Raw genomic sequence first — 16,127 nt, 5'->3', positions numbered from 1 at the left:
CACACACACACACACAGCCATCTAGTCAGCCCACTGAGCCCTGGGTCATACTATCACTGCAGACTTGTGTGAAGTGACAACTGTGTGATTCTCAGTTCACTTCAGAGGAAAACCTTTATTCCACCTCCTGGGCATTCTGCCTTAGATGCTTTGTGTAACAATTTCTGCATGTGTATGCATGTGTGCGCTTTCCTCTTTTTGTACAGCTGTGCCAAATACCAGACACACACTCCAGCTGACACATTGACCCCTCACCTATCACCTTTACACAACGACCTCATTGTTAGACACACAGAACAAGGAAGACGTGCAATATTGACCACAGATTAACACACACACACACACACACATGCACAAATATGCACAGACACACAAATTCATCTGTACACCAATCACCAATCTTCCAGTCCAATATTCAAGTCTTCTGGCAATTCTAAGAATAAACAAAGATGGCAGGGTTTTCAGGGGCCAGAGATGAAAAAAGATTAACATAAGAGCTCCAAAACCATCATAAATTTAAAAAAGTTAAATATAAAAATAATTTAAAAAATTTAAACTCCATGTAAACTAAACTCCAGTTGTTCCTAAATCCCCAGCTGTGTCCCCATCCACCCAGCTGACCACGATGGCTAGGCGTATGAGTTGCTGCAGGTTATAATTTTCAACATGGTGCTCTATAGTTACGATTTATTTATAATGCCTTGTGTACACAGACAGAAAATCTATTATGAGTACCCATGCTGTAAAAAGGGGTTATTAGACTTTACACTGTTTATATGCTATAAAATGAATGTTTGGTTTATTGGTGGGGTGTTAATTATCATGTAGATGTCACATCATTTGACATTGTCTGGCTAGTTTCTCCATAAGGGAAAAGACAAATACAGAACTATCCTTTGTCCTATATGAATGTCAGTAAAAATCCAATTGTGAGAGGAAAGCTGAGAGGGAGCCATCACAAATGTTTCACTGATTTCCTCCCAATAACCAGAGACACGTGAAACTTGAAGGAGTTAATAAAGAAGAAAATAATGTTAGAAGTGATGTTTAAGTCATATAATTCAATCATAACGTATGCAATTCAAAGACAAACTGTGCTGCAATGCATCTTTTACTGAACAAAAGATCTAATTTTGATTAATGATGAGACAATCAATGTCTGCCCTGCCAAAACTTCTTAAAAACTGAGAAAAATAATCAAAGTAAAGCACAATAAGCAGACAGCAGGGTTACTTGTCAATTTAATAGACTTTAAGTCTTTGGGCTTTTGCTTGCAATGTAATTATGGGCTGAGGAGAAAAGATATGTAGAATCTAACACCTTTGTCATGCACCAAATATATAAACAGCAACATTCTGTGCTTTTATCTTATTACACCTGTTTCTATCAGCACTAACTTAAGAGTATCAGTGCTAATGAATACCACAGTCCATGTGGTATATCCGTCACTACAGGGCAGTGCCAACATTTACTGTATTGCAGCCTTATGTGGTTTCTTCATTCCCTCCATTGAGGAGCTGCAGCCAGCACATGCCCAAGTCCCCTACTGTCCCCTGTATACCATTATGTGGTCTGTGCCAGTCTGTGTGCTCTGCCAACGTGTATCGTGCTGGAGTCTGGTGTGGTTTCAGGGCTGGAGGCCACAGTCTTAGTTTGGATCTGAGGGTGGATACTGACACCACAGGGCCTACATGGGACCACAGGGCCCTGACCAGGAGACAGTCAGTGGTTCCCTGTAACGTACTGTCACATTGGACAGTCAGTCAGCAAGGGCACAAATTAGAAACATGTCTTAGACCCATTGATGTGTCTGTACTTAATGGTGAGACTTCACAGGTCAGCTTTGACTGCACTTTACAAAACCTTAAAGCTCAAAACACTGTTTCCATATAGTACACTAATCAGGTTCACAGTCACTGTAACTTTCTAAAGGTTCAATGGATATTAAATCTTACAGCTGACTTTTTACCTGAAGACTGGTCAGTGCTAATGCAGATTATACATTATTTGTAGATAATATCTTAAAACATTTACAAAGCCTAAAGATGTTGATCAAAATCAGTGACTAGTGGTATCTGAATACCTACATTTATCTCAGAGTCTAGCCAGAGGTGACAAGTCAGAGTTATAATAAAGAGAAGTGTAACAGCAGTGAGCCTGCATTACTTAATAATCATCATCACTGTTTCTAGCGATACTTTTCAGTGTGGAAATCCCCACATCAGAAATCTACCCTAGAATTTTATAGGTGCAATTTAGCTAGAAAAAAAAGTGTCAGGAGATGGTGATAAAGAGCACTGCAGGGCGACATGTGTTGTGTCTGGATTTTACTATAACACTACATTAGTTACAAGTATTTGTATTTATTTTTTGTTACTGCACTAATGCTGCCAACACTAATTCCTTTATGTTCATTGCATTTGGTAGATAAAATGATTTATCCATATCTGAAGATAAACTAAGTGCCCTAGTCAAGATATTATAGTATGCAATGTTAATACATTTTTCTTTTTTCCCATGTTTTATCTCTCCAAGGTGTTTCCCTGCCTTCCTCCCAAATGCATGCTGGGATGGCTTCCAGTCCACTTGTGAGCCTAATTAGAAATAAAAATGTATGGAGAAAGAATAAAGGAATGTTGCATGATACTTATATTATTCAATAATTGGGGATTACTGCATGGGCCACTTGAAATAGTCCCAGATAAGTTATAAAATGTGATTTATTACTTTCTGGCATGTTTTCTGGCATGTTTTCTGTATTTTTTACTGTCTTCTATTATATGATGGACTGAAGTCTAGTCATCCCAGTTAAAGCAAACAACTAGCTTACACCAACATTAAAAGCTATTTTCAAATGGATAGACTGTACTGATGTCTGGAGAAGAGATGTACATTAACATTACATGTAAAAACACACAGCTGGTCCCTGCACCCTCCTACACTGACTTCCTAGAAGCAGCAAAATAACAGTGACTAGGAATAGCATCCTATACAGACAGTCTGTCATTATAAAGTTGGCACACTCTCCTGCCTTCCTTGTACATCTTCTGCTAAAGAAAAATGCCTTGGAAGACGCCTAACTATCCACACACACAAACCACTAAATCATCACCTATGAAACCAAGGAAGACGAAAGAACTATCTTCTACTCACTACAGTATGACAACTTAAGTCTGCAGTGCTAACGCGGTCTTGTCTGAGAAAAGCTTTAACAAGTTCGCAGTTTGAGGGGATGTCATGGTTTAGAACCGTGGCCTCAGAAGTGTTTATGTGTATCTTACTTTGATTTCTTTGACTTCTGCATGTTTTTTATTTTACAACCACAGTCTGTTTCTTATCTGTCCATGCAAATGATGCAATTTTGCATCCGTGGTTGAAGCCAGTGAGTGATTGAGAGTGATGGTGGTGATGGCTAGTATACAGTTACAATTTCCTGCCCAAAAAGATACCTAAACCTTTCTGCAGTCTAAACCTGTAAGAGACAGAGTTACACAGAGAACTATTGGAACCTCACACTTCACACTTCCCATTCAAACGAATATATTTTAAAATCATCACTAAACTGAGCCTAAAGTTGTTTCAGTGTTAGCTGTGCCTGTGTTACGGACTCAGCTGTACTGTTTGCTAATAGTAAATTGAACATTACTGATATGCTAACATGCCACTTTGAAAAAATAAAATTATTTGCGATGAATTCAGTATCCCAGGCAGCCTGTCCTCCCAGCTTGTGCTCCGCCACCAATCAAGTAATCTTACATTAAACATGGTTAAGTTTAGGGTTACGCTATGGTTGGAGTTTGTCAATCTTGAATGCAGAATGCGATTAAGGTCTTTCTGGAAGGTGCAGCTCAGGGCAAAAAAAGATGCTTCATCCAGCTGAAACACACCTGTGTGTGTGTCGGTTTGGTGCTATACAAGGTCTTTCTACATCAGCTAAATCTAATTTTGCGGAGAGAAGGCAGATCAACTACACAATAACTACCCAAATTACATGGCTGAAAAGTAAATCTTATTGGTTTGGGCTCCTAGCTCTTTTTCAGTGTCATAATGATGATTGTTGAGAATTATGTGCAATGCATCTGGTGGGGATAAGGCATCTGACACTAGCAGGTACAACATTATGAAATGGACACATTACTGCAGACAACAAGGAATATTTAAAAAAGAAGAAAGTATGTAGATCACTAGAGCCACACAGGCCAATGGGAAAATGATGATAAAGCAGAAGGGACAAGAGTTAAAGCTGCCAGACTGAGTCACGTGTGATCAGCAGAAGCCTGAAATACCACACACTTCCATACAGTCACAGGAATGAACTGTCAAAACCCTGCACTGCCACCACACATAGGAGCTCTATTCACCGACAGAGAGAGAGAGAGAGAGAGAGGGGGGGGGGGGGGGTTAAGTTATGTTTAGCCAAGGCAGAGACAGACTGCCCTTTGAGGAGCGCTCTGCTTTGAAATGAGGTTGAGGAACATCCATGTCAAGAAAATATTGCCCTCTGATTTTCTTCTCCTTTGAACAAAACTCAGCTTTCATGCCTTTCTAGGCCCACTGCTCTCTGGGTAATGACTGTACCTCATCCGTCCCTCCTCCTTTTTTTCTAGTCTTCATTCTCTCAGGGAAGAGAGAATAAACATGAAAGATTCTGACCACTTTCTTCTCCAAATCGGTCTTTCACTGCTTGGGTGGGGCGCTGTTATAGTTTACACTAACATCTGCGCTGCTGCACCGCATTGCGCACACAGGAACGCGCATACAGACGCACCGCCCAGGCAGTGGTCCAGTGCATCTGGCCAACTATGCGCATATAATCCATTGTGAGAACTATTACACATGCACATGCGCGTAGGTGACCAGGCACGCGCTTACAGGTAAAAGGCGTGCTTATTTGCGTCACTCTGACATTATCACAGCGTCAGATGATTAAAAAACTTTTTTCTACGAGCAAAGGAACACCTCCCGGCGCACAACGCCTCTATAGGCATCCTTTAAGATGAGAAATACAACCTGCCCGAGGTGTTGCACACAGAGGCACATTCACACTGATGGCATACATTTCCACACCCTGAACTGGGGAAAACATCCATAGCTTAAAGACACATATACACAAACAGAACTGTACAAAGCGCACACAGACAGGGAGACACTGAACGCTTTCACTCCCAAACCCCTGCGACCGAGGTGCTCCGCCGCATAATAACCTATTCATAAAAAGCAAAAATGTCTGAGGCTTCCGCCTCCAAAATACACACGGGAGACGACGGGAAGGTGCAATCGCCTCTCGCAATCTGAAATTGGAAACGGGGCCAAAGAATACACTGGAGAAGGGCAATTTATGTTACAAAAGCCCCCTTGGTCCGTAAGCTGTCGCCGCAGGTTATCCACAGGAAGAATAAAGAGCCATTGATCCATCTGTCAACTGAAACTTCTAAACCAAATCAATTTGTCCAAAAACGTTTGAGTAAACTAAACCTGCTTTTGTGTTTCTGTTCAAAATCTGCATGACGTGTCTCAGCCAAGGTCGCTGCTATAAGAACAATAAATACAACAATAGCCAGAAGATCCAAATCTTATTCCAACCAGTTTCAGATCCATTGTAGTCGAACGAAAATGACAAGTTCATCAATTCAAAGGTTCATTGAAACCTCACAAAATATCATATTCAGACATCACAATTTCACCTCGCGTTGCTGCACTTAAAATAACTTATCTTTATATTTTTTTTAATTTTTTTTATTAACGTGCCGCGTGCCATTCCGCATCAAAAGCCTTCAGTCACATCTGAACTGATCTGGACTCAGGTGAATCAATGGATTCTCTGTGTTAAAAATAACTCTAGACGACCAGTGGTCCGTGGGGGAACTGCAGCACATACAGATCATTCCTTTCAGGCGAACTAATCTATACCTTTAGAGAGTGAGGGGAGAGGAGGGGGCATAAACTTTACAAGAAGTTAAACCTTAAAGTAAAACAGTACTGACAACTGTCGACTGTGAAAAATGTCAAAGATCTTCTAAACTCTAACGTCTAAATCAATAATTCTTCTCATTATGAATGTTCTTATCTTTGTTCTTAAAACCACAAATATAGCCTGTTGTTCTACGCAGGGAACTTTCCATAAGCTTATAATCGCATTTCACAAACTTGATGCAGAAATCCCTCCTCCCTGCAGGCAGAGGCAGTGATGGATGGACTGGTGCACAGGCTGAACTGGTAAACACCCAGCCAACCTCTCAGTCCCTGCTGGCAGCCTCTATCCACAGCCCAGTTTACTCACAGGCCGACATTCAGTTTCAATACAGAAAAATACTAGTACAAATATCACAAACGAGGCGTTTAAACGATAAACCTCCTCAAAAGCCACTGCAGTGGCTCTTTGCACCGTCCTACCCCATGCCCCCCTGCGGATGGGGGGCCTGCCGAAGTGCGTAAAATGGACACCACCCTGTCAAAACGGAATGGGGTTCTTAGTAGTGAAATTAAGTTTACATTAAGATAAACAGAAAAAGTAAATATCAGGCAAATAGTTCCAAATGACTAAAAAGCACCCGAGTGCCGGAAAACTGTGAGCTCAGCCGCTTGATGGGATGACACCTGTCAGCAGGCTGCATGCAAGCCGAGAGAGGGAGACAACGGGAGAAACTGTGTTCAGAGAAGCAACAAAAAACTTTTATTTGAAACATAATAACGCAATTGTAAGTTTTCCTGCAGCAAAAAACAAAAACAAAAAACGATTAAAATGCTATTAAAGAGCCTGTAGCATCTGTAACATCCATTATCGGACAGGGTATGTTGAGGCTGGTGAGAGTTCAACTTTCCAATAAGAAAAAGTACTTTTTTAATATACAGAAATGGCATTGGTGTCATTATTATCTTTGTTTGTTTTAGGGGATGGATCTTTACAGACGCTGCGCCTCAAATCTCCTAAAGTATCTTAGGTCCATTATCGGACACTCTAATTTCCCTCGCATCACTTATTCGTTTTTTCCAACTTCCTTTAGGAACCAGGGAGCAAATGCAAGTCGCCCTGGGATACTTTATGAATTTGACTCAGTACAGAAAGCAGAGATAAACTTCAAAATATGTAAAAATCTAAATTACTGGATTCTGTGGGTTTATTGTTGTTGAAGCATGTTGACAATGTTTCTCGGGTACAATGTAAAGAAGCATGTCAGGTGCGCAAGTGTCCAATACTGGATGAGGTTTATTACGCACGGTAATTCCAGTCAGACGGCGAAGAATGACCACGTTTGAAACGGAAAAACACTAAAAGTGTCAAAGTAATCTTACCAAGTCTAGTTTAAAAAGCAAAACAAACACCACAACTATTAATAAGAGAATCCATCTTACCTGCCCGAACCACGGTCGTTTGGCACAGGGCGAGCGCCACGATTACCAAGGCGAAGGATGAGAAGTCCATGCGCCATGGTCTCCGTTTCTTCCGGAAGGCACAATCTCCAGTATCCATAGTGTTGCAGTAGTTTGCCGGCCTGGTTGTGCTGTAAATGCAGGATATGGTGGATGTTATCCTCTCACAGAAAGCCAGCCGACGAGAGGCACCCGACTGAACCCTCTGCGAGGCAAGAGACAAAAAGGCACGCCTCTGGAGACGTCTCTACCTCTCTCCCGGAGACTTTCCTTAATGAGTTACCTATGTCTGTCTATGTTAATGCACAAAACCTAAACACTAAAGGGGGTTTGGGGTGAATAAATATCTTTTATTTTAACGTTTAACCCCTTAGTGCTAAAGCCCCATTGAGTCAAACTGGGTACGAGTACCCAAAGTGGAGAGAGCAGCAGAGAGAGACCTGGAATCACGCTCTCTCTCCCTTCTCTCTCTCTCCCCTTCTTTACTTACACACTTACTCCCACGAAGAGTGCGAGCGTGTGTGTGTGTGGAGAGAGAGAGAGAGAGAGAGAGAGAGAGTAAATGGCAAAGGGGAAGAGAGAGGGCGTGCGTAATTGCGCCCTAGGCGCACGTAGATCTACGTGTACGGAGAAGCGTCTGAGAGTGTGAATTGAACGTTTTTAATGGTAAGCCTATACAAATATTTCACCTCACACACACACAACAATGGCGTCTTTCTTTTCAGCTGTGAGTTAGTGGTTTAATATTGCTCACTGGATTCATGGCAGCAGTTTAAACATTTTCTGTCACTGATTTTCTCTAAAAATTCCAATAATAACAAAACAGTGTATTTCTCTTTACCTTTTATACTTCCTACTTTATTATTTTTGCATCTGTGGCATGAAAATTCTGGCTTTATAACCCATAAGAAACCTGCAGGTCAACGGTAGATAAGACAGCAGGACCACTCACCGCGCTGAGCCAGCACAGAAGACTGAGCGTCCAGACAGCCAATCAGACTTCTGTCCGCGCTCCTCACCACGCCCCTTTCACTCGACCCTTGGAGGGCTCATCTGGTTCTGATTGGTCAGTCCCACGTGGCCTTGTTTTGCACCATCAGCTCAGGTGCGCAGAAAGAGAGAGACAGACTGGAAGGGAGAGAGAGGAAGAGGACAGATAGAGAGGAAGAGGGAGATGAAAGGCCTAAGAAAAACAGACATGAGTAAACATAATTTGTAAATCAGTGTGTAGTGTGTAATGAACTTGTGTTTGCCAAGCAGCTTCAGTCACCAACAACAACCTTCCAAACCTTAAGTCTAAAGCACCACTTGGGTTTAGATCTGACTGGCCAAGACCCTGCCTTCACCTGCTGCCCAGCTGGCAATACACCAGGAAATTATTACTTAGTTACAAGAAATGATGATAAATTTCAAGATTATTTGATATTAGTGAAGTGAAATGAAATTAGATAAATTAAAATACTGTATCTATCTCAGAAATCTCATATGAAAGCAGAAATCCTTTCTAGTTAAGAGATACTGCTTTTTAGTTCAAAATTACCAATAACAAACCATTTACTTTAAAGCTATCGAATTAAATTGTATTATACAGTAATAACACTGTATGTATGTAGTGCTTTTGTGATATCTGTAAGAGAATACCTGAAAATCCAAAACAATATAAACACCACATTCCTTTCCAAGTTTAGTGTCTATTTTCCACTGACAAAATATGAAACCTCTGGGACATAAACTTTAAACCAACTTTAGTAGTAATCTCAAAGAGACATTCCTTTCATAATTTCAAAGTTGCTTTTATATCCCTACCTGTCATAAACACCCATCAGCATCTTCTATATTTCAAAGCTACCCCCTGTCTGCCTTGTAAATGTTTCTGCACTCACACAGCCCATGGTTAGTCACTTTCTTTGACTGCAGACTCCACATCCAGAAAGCAGTAATTAACCATAATTATCCCTTGATGCTCTATACCACTCACTCTTTCTCAGTACCCTTCATTTCTTCCCCATGTCTGTCTGATTTCTCTGAGGGGATAAGGAGCGGGATGTGTTTGCATTCTGTGCTATTTCTATGTTAACGGCCCTTACTATCATTCTTTGTAAGGGCTCAGCAGCAATACAAAAAATAAAAAATAAAAGCAAACACAGTAAAAAGTTTAATAAATCCCCAAAGATTTAGAAGTACTGAAAATGAATTTCCTAGTATCCCTTAGTTTTGATAGGGTAAGTAGTGTGAAGTTCAAATGACTTGACTAAGATTGGTGGAAAAACAGACTTGATCAGTTAAACACAGTAATGTGTGCCTAATGGACCTACATGTGTAAGGTGGGTCATACAGTTATCTTATTTTGTAGAAATCAAATTAGTAGTTTATTAGAACTCTTATAACTATTAAAGAACTAGACTAGTTATTTTAATTTATATTTCACCTTTAAATTCTTTGTGTATGGGAAGGTATTATTTATGTTAGCCTGACACCATCCTAGTATACTACACTATACATCAAGGTATTATTATATATGCTTGTTGACCGGTTATAAGCACAACCCCATGGTGGAAAACATAAACTTAAATAAATATACTAACAATAATTAAAAGAAGAAAAAATAATTTTAAATGCATCGTCAGTATCATGGCCAAAACTGATCAAACTTCATATCTTCATCATACCTATCTTGTATCTTACTTATTCTGAATACACTGCAAGTCAGACCCACCAGGAGAAAAAGCAGAAGAAGGACCTCACTTACAGTGTAGATAAGAGGTAAACTATGGCAGCAGACTAAACACAAACCTGCTATAAGTATACATTAAAAACTAAACATTTGTGCCAGTGCAGCAATGCTGTCGTTGTTATTGAGTGTAGCAGTGAGGAGGATAGTAAATGTCTGACAGGGGAGACTGGCTTTATCATTATAACCCATTATTGTAAATAAAAGTGAGAAAAATCCATCAGGTTGATAAAATTTGCATCAATGTGATAAAACAGTGGCAGGACAGGATAAATGCAGCTGCTTATATCCGTTTGATCGAGCAAATTCAGACCTGTGGATGTGTGTTTATCAAGTTTCACAAGAACTTTCTTTAAAAAAAGGAAATACTTTATATTATTCACTTAACTGTTTAATCTTATTTTTGATAAATGAAGTCATCATTTAAAGTCAAACATATTCTATGGTTTCCTTAGCATTGGATATTTATCTTAAAGAGCTGCTTATTGTCTTATTAGTTAGACTGTCAGTGGTGACTTTTAGTGTCTACTGTTTTTGACATTTTGCTACCTTAACTAGAAGGAAATCTTTTGTGAAACATGAAACGTTTGTAATTTGTTGCTGTAAATATTCTCAAATTTAAGGCTCAGCCCACTGATAGCTTAAATCATATACACTGCTTGACCTACTGTATATACCATAGACCTTGGTGTGGATACTCGCCAGGTTTCTGCCAGTGCCAACTACTTTTCTTTTACACTGTGTGATGTTTTTGGACCCATGGGCTCTTAAGATGCCTGGCGAAACTATCTTTTTCCCCAGAATACATGCCCACTGGACACTAAATTCCGGACAAACAGAAAAGGGATACGCTTAAAGTACGAGGGCCATGTTTTAGCTTAAATTCAGCGGTAATGTACTGTCTATGGGTTTGCGTACAAAGCTGCCAAAAAAAGAAAATTGTTCTGCCTTTTCATAAGAAACTACAGGGGTGAGCTTTGATGTATGTAGAATGAGAAGGAGCGGACCGCTGTGTGATCATTCTCTGAAACCATCAACTAGGCTCCTGCATCCAGCAATTATCCATCAGGAATCATAAGGAAAACCAGGCTAGGGACGTTTTTATACCTATATATTACAATATGGAAACCAAAAGGAAAGTATAGCATTTCATGTTCTCAGATGTTAAAGAAAAAACATAAAAAGGTGAACTGAACAGCAAAAAAAACTCTGAAAAGATCAGAAAGAAAAAAATAAGAAACCAGATACTGGATCATTTAATGCAATAAAGTATAATCAATATCAACCCCAAATTTATTACCTGAATGCTTAGTTTGGAGTTATTTTCCTCCTTTTGTACACACTGTAGCTTCACTGAGATGTTATTTTCACTGCAGGATTATTCATACTAAATCAGAAAGTCCAGGAAACGCTCCCTCACTGCGGCAGCTCTGGGTTTTTATTTTGGCTTCCTGGACACAGTGGAACGAGTGTTTTTGGGTAACAGACTGTTTGGTTCTGGCCTCCTTGTGCTCTGAAAGTAGATGCCACAAGACATAAAAAGAGACACCCCAAGAGACATCTGTGGTATGTGTTTGTGCTCGACTTTGCACATGTGTATGTACAATATTTATTCACTTAAACTTGAGTATTCATATTCAGGGATGGTAATAGACACTTTTGTTGCATCTATGGTTTTATCAGAGATGAGACAGAAAGTGGTGGTATGGCCAAAATGTCAAGGATCAATCACTGCTTTAGTTCCCATAAACTGTGGTGGTATTGGTGTATCTGTGTGTGTATGTATGTGTGTGTGTGTGTGTGTATTTAATTACATTTTTGAACTTATTACATATTACATATCAATTAGAATCAGTTCTTTAATGACTATCTTTGGTAAATAAGATTTTCATTCAAAGGTAGGAATATAAATCTATCCATACGTTTCAACAAAATCTTTTTCTCTTTGCTTTCTCCTAAAGTGTTTTTACCAAATATTTATTTTATCTTTTCATATTTCTTTAATGTATTTAATGTACTTAATTGTGTTTACCTTTGTTTTGTTTTGATCATATTTGGGTTTTTATTAAAGCCCCTTGTGTCTCATTGTGCTTTTGGAATATAATTTAATATTATTGTTAAATTTGGCCAGTTTGCCCTACATAGACCAAGAGCAGGTGCAGTGAATCTTTCTGCTTCAAGAGAGAATGTTTTGGTGCCCAATTCTCATTAAGCCAACTGTAATATTGTCAAACCACTGAAGTGGCAGTTCCAAAGTGTTCTACCCTTCAAGTCTCATTTAATTTGGACCAGCTGTATCTGAGATATCACACTTGATTTACAAATATTGACCATAAGCACCTCGATCACTCGATAGGTATTGGATGGAAAATAATGCAATGAAAGTGTAAAATATGGTCATACAGGTCAGATTTGAAAATAAAGCCACTTGGTTATGATTCAATTACTTTATATGTAGAGAAGATATGAAATGTGTTATTCACGTACGTAAAGATATTTTACTTTTGTTTCTTTCTGCATAATCTCAGCATCTTCTTTGCTCTCATCCACTCCTCTTTCTTCTGACATCCAAACTAAGACTGTATGTGTGTCTTTATATTAAAGCAGGTTCACAACAGTTGCTGTAGCAGGTGCCTACTTGCCTACTCAATCTGATCCTGAGGCCTGCTTCTATCTGCTTTGACCCTGCAGCTGACGAGACTTGATGAAGATTCAGTTTACAAGTGGATGTTTGATGTTTAGAGAGCAAGCTGATGGAAACATAAAACACAAACAGCAGGAACCAAGTCATAATAAAAAGCCATACAGTAATCCCCTTCCAGCATCTTATCATTTGTCTTTACAGTAATAATATAGCTGTGCATGTGCTGACCCAAGTGTTTAATAAAAGTTAGTTTTTTCCCTACAGCTCTATATATTAGAAAGGTTGTTGCATTTTTAAGTACCAGTAACATCAAAACCTGGAACTATGGATGTAAAAACAGTGACAGATTATCACAGAACAGACCTGCGTAGTGTGACCCCAGGGCGACAGTGAGACCTGTATTGGAGAGTGCCTGGTGGGCATCAAATGCTGCCTAGTCTTGTAACATGCCTTTAATGGCTCAAGTTTGGTTTAGATCCCTTATTTCTGTAATTCTACTAGTAAAATTAAAGTCATTTTATAATAAATTAAAAGTTTACACTGCCACAGAGTCCCCTTTTTTTTTGGTTTAATATGGTCAAGGTATGTCATTATTATTTTGCTGTTACAGCATTTAAAAATGTGGCTTGTCTAGTGCAGTTTTAGTATCCAATGTGTTTTACCCTGAGTGCCCACACCCTTAACCAAATGCAGCATAAAGCAACCCTGCCTTAGCAACAGTATAATCTGCTGAGCATCCACATTATGGAGGTACCACCAATTCCAAAAGACAGGAATTGCATGTATGCCCCCACCAGCAACATGACTTCATCATCCCGAAACAGACTTATAGCACATTGCGGTGACCACAAGAGGTGAGGCTACTAGAATGTTATGATGGGGTAAAAAATCCTGACATCAAAAGGCAGGTGCTTCCGCTTGTCTAGTCCAGAAGAAAATCTGTGTAACAGGTCAATGTGAACCCCTTAATTACACAATTAAGTTCCAATGTCAGCCATATTTGAATTAATAAAGCCTTATAATTTGCTGGGCAGTAATTTAAGGGTTATAAGAACCCAGAGACCACAAGATTTCCTTAAAGGAAAGCTCCATCAGATGAGGCCACCCACGTAACTGACTTCTGACACTCCAGTCAGATGGCACTGGAATCTTAACTGGGTGTAATGTCAAAGGGTGACTAGTACCCAGCTGAAAGAGCTGCCTGGTGTGGCATTATCTGGGTCAATGCAAGCAAGGAAGACAAGAATGGATGAGACCGATACAAAGGCGCCTGCTGGAGGATGGCAAAAGATGGCATTAACTCTTGGAGACGGACTCAGCAAGTGCCTGTGGGCAGCTCTCTCTCTCTGTGCGCTATTTCCAAAAGGAGAACCTTGTAATTACAATAAAGCGGCCATATTATATTGCTGACTTCCTTGAAAAGTCTGTATTTTACTGGGCAGGGCCGCAAACGCACACACACCCTGCTAGCCACAAAACACAGAAATAGATCAGAGCAGGGGCTCGCCTGGGAGGAAACGGAGAAAGGGAGTGGACTGATACTCTCGGCACTAACAGTGGGGTCAAAGAGTGTGCGTATCTGTGTGTGATAACTACACACTCCTCTTTGCCCGGTGAAGCTGCTGGAGGTGTGCGAAGCCAGGTAAAAAAGGGAATTCATACAGAGAATGGGTCAGTGATCTTGAATCTGGCCGCTGAACACACCCAGCTAACCACATACCTCGAAATAGGCAGTAGAGGAGGAGGAGGGAGGACAAGGGGTGACGAAGGGGCAGAGCGAGGGAGGGGGAGGTACAGCAAGGGTACACCTAAGTGGGTGTGTTTTTCTGTGTGGGGTATGTGTTCAGGAGCTCTGAAGTTTGCGTGCCAACTGATGTATAACAGTCTGTTGTTGAGAGACAGGGAGTTCTATATATGAGCACACAGCTATTACGGGAGTCTTTTGATATTTGATCAACTGAATTTAGTTAAAAATACAATGTGTGTGTTCCCTTACCTCTCATTCTCAGCATTTCTCTTGCGTACTCGTTTAATTGTGGCTTTCAACACTTAGCAATTCTTTTTTGGGAGTTTGAAGGCAGCTGCCTTACCCTTTGAGTTAAATATAGCGATAGGTGAACTCAATTGTTGCTCAATTTAGCACAATTACTCACTGTTAGAAGGTAATTTGCCCAGATGGCGCATAATGGCTGTACTAATAAAAGGCTATTAGAAGGACTGGTGATATAGCATGAACCAGAAAAGAAAATACGCTATACTGAGCCAAAAAAATTATTATTTCAGTATATAGGTGAGGAGCAGATTTCAAGTACAGTTTATGAATTTGTCCAATATATAAATCCACCATACTAAAAGCCTCATTGTGCTACACAGAGGCAGTAGCAGTAAAAAAAAAAAAAAAGCACATCTAACCTGCATATCTTACCTGGAATTGTAAAAAGTATACCGACAAGTACTGGCAATTAATTTTTTTCTCATAAATGCAACTGAATATTGCTTAAGCCTGAAATAACCACATCTAGATCTGCATCTAAATGCCAAAATCCCCAAAATGAAACTTAGCCAAAGATGTAGGGGAGAGATAGGATTCGAATGGAGGTTTGAGGAAACTGCTGCCTGGGAGGGGATGTTAGGGCCATGGAAAGGTACAGGCAGGAAAAATCACAGGAATGAATAGAGAGAGAGAGAGTGGAGGGGAGGGGGTAGGATGGGTGGGCAGAGAGCTGGTGGTGGGGGGCACACAGGCATGCAGAGGGTGAGAGGGAATGAATGAGGGCCATTGATAAAGAAGGAGAGAAAGGACAGAGGTGAGGGGAGGGAGAAAGCGAGAGAGAGAGCAAAAGGGAGGGAGGAGGGATCAAACAGTATTTACTCGTGATTCCAGAAAGAAACTGAGATGGGGAGGAAAAAGGTGGTTCGATGGATGGACGGACAGAAGAATCACTAACTGACCTACTGACTAAAACACAGGGTGGGACCATGGCATCTTTGACACAGCAACATATTTGTATCCTCAAAGTCGCCAGTTTTTCCACAAATGAAGTCACCTCAACAGCTGTCACTGCAGTACACAGTAGGCTACAGTGAAGTTTAGAGCTGAGCTTCCCTCTGAAAGGTTACCTCAGTTTAAAGGTGGCACTAAAGTTCCCATGAAATGAAAAACACCTTTTCTGTGTTGTTAGAATTTTTCCCTGGTTATATTGTTAAACTATATATGAAAATGTGTCTTTTTATCTTATTTTTACAGATAATCCTTCAGGTCAGAGACATGGATGGAGGTTGTAGTCAGTCTGCAACATCACCAGCATCAACAGACTCGACTATGAATGCCTCATAAATATTACCTGATGTGTGAGGACGAGGTGGGCCATGGCCCAGTTT

The 16,127-nt window shown here is 40.2% G+C and overlaps 1 protein-coding gene across 1 annotated transcript in view; it reads right to left on the bottom strand.

The window, feature by feature from the left end:
- The window catches only part of col11a2 (collagen, type XI, alpha 2), a 56,569-nt gene that overhangs the window by 37,701 nt on the left and 2,741 nt on the right, over positions 1-16,127 (bottom strand). Inside the window, exon 3 of the mRNA XM_035681892.1 lies at positions 7,354-7,576. Within this exon, the coding sequence (XP_035537785.1) occupies positions 7,354-7,576 (223 nt within the window). The remainder of the gene's footprint in view (positions 1-7,353; positions 7,577-16,127) is intronic.

The sequence above is a fragment of the Morone saxatilis genome, unplaced genomic scaffold, assembly GCF_004916995.1.
Source record: "Morone saxatilis isolate NCDOM2014 unplaced genomic scaffold, NCSU_SB_2.0 Contig9, whole genome shotgun sequence".
NCBI classification, from domain to species: Eukaryota; Metazoa; Chordata; class Actinopteri; family Moronidae; genus Morone; species Morone saxatilis.
Note: the sequence above shows the minus strand (reverse complement) of the source record. Positions and strands in the feature narration are given on the sequence as shown.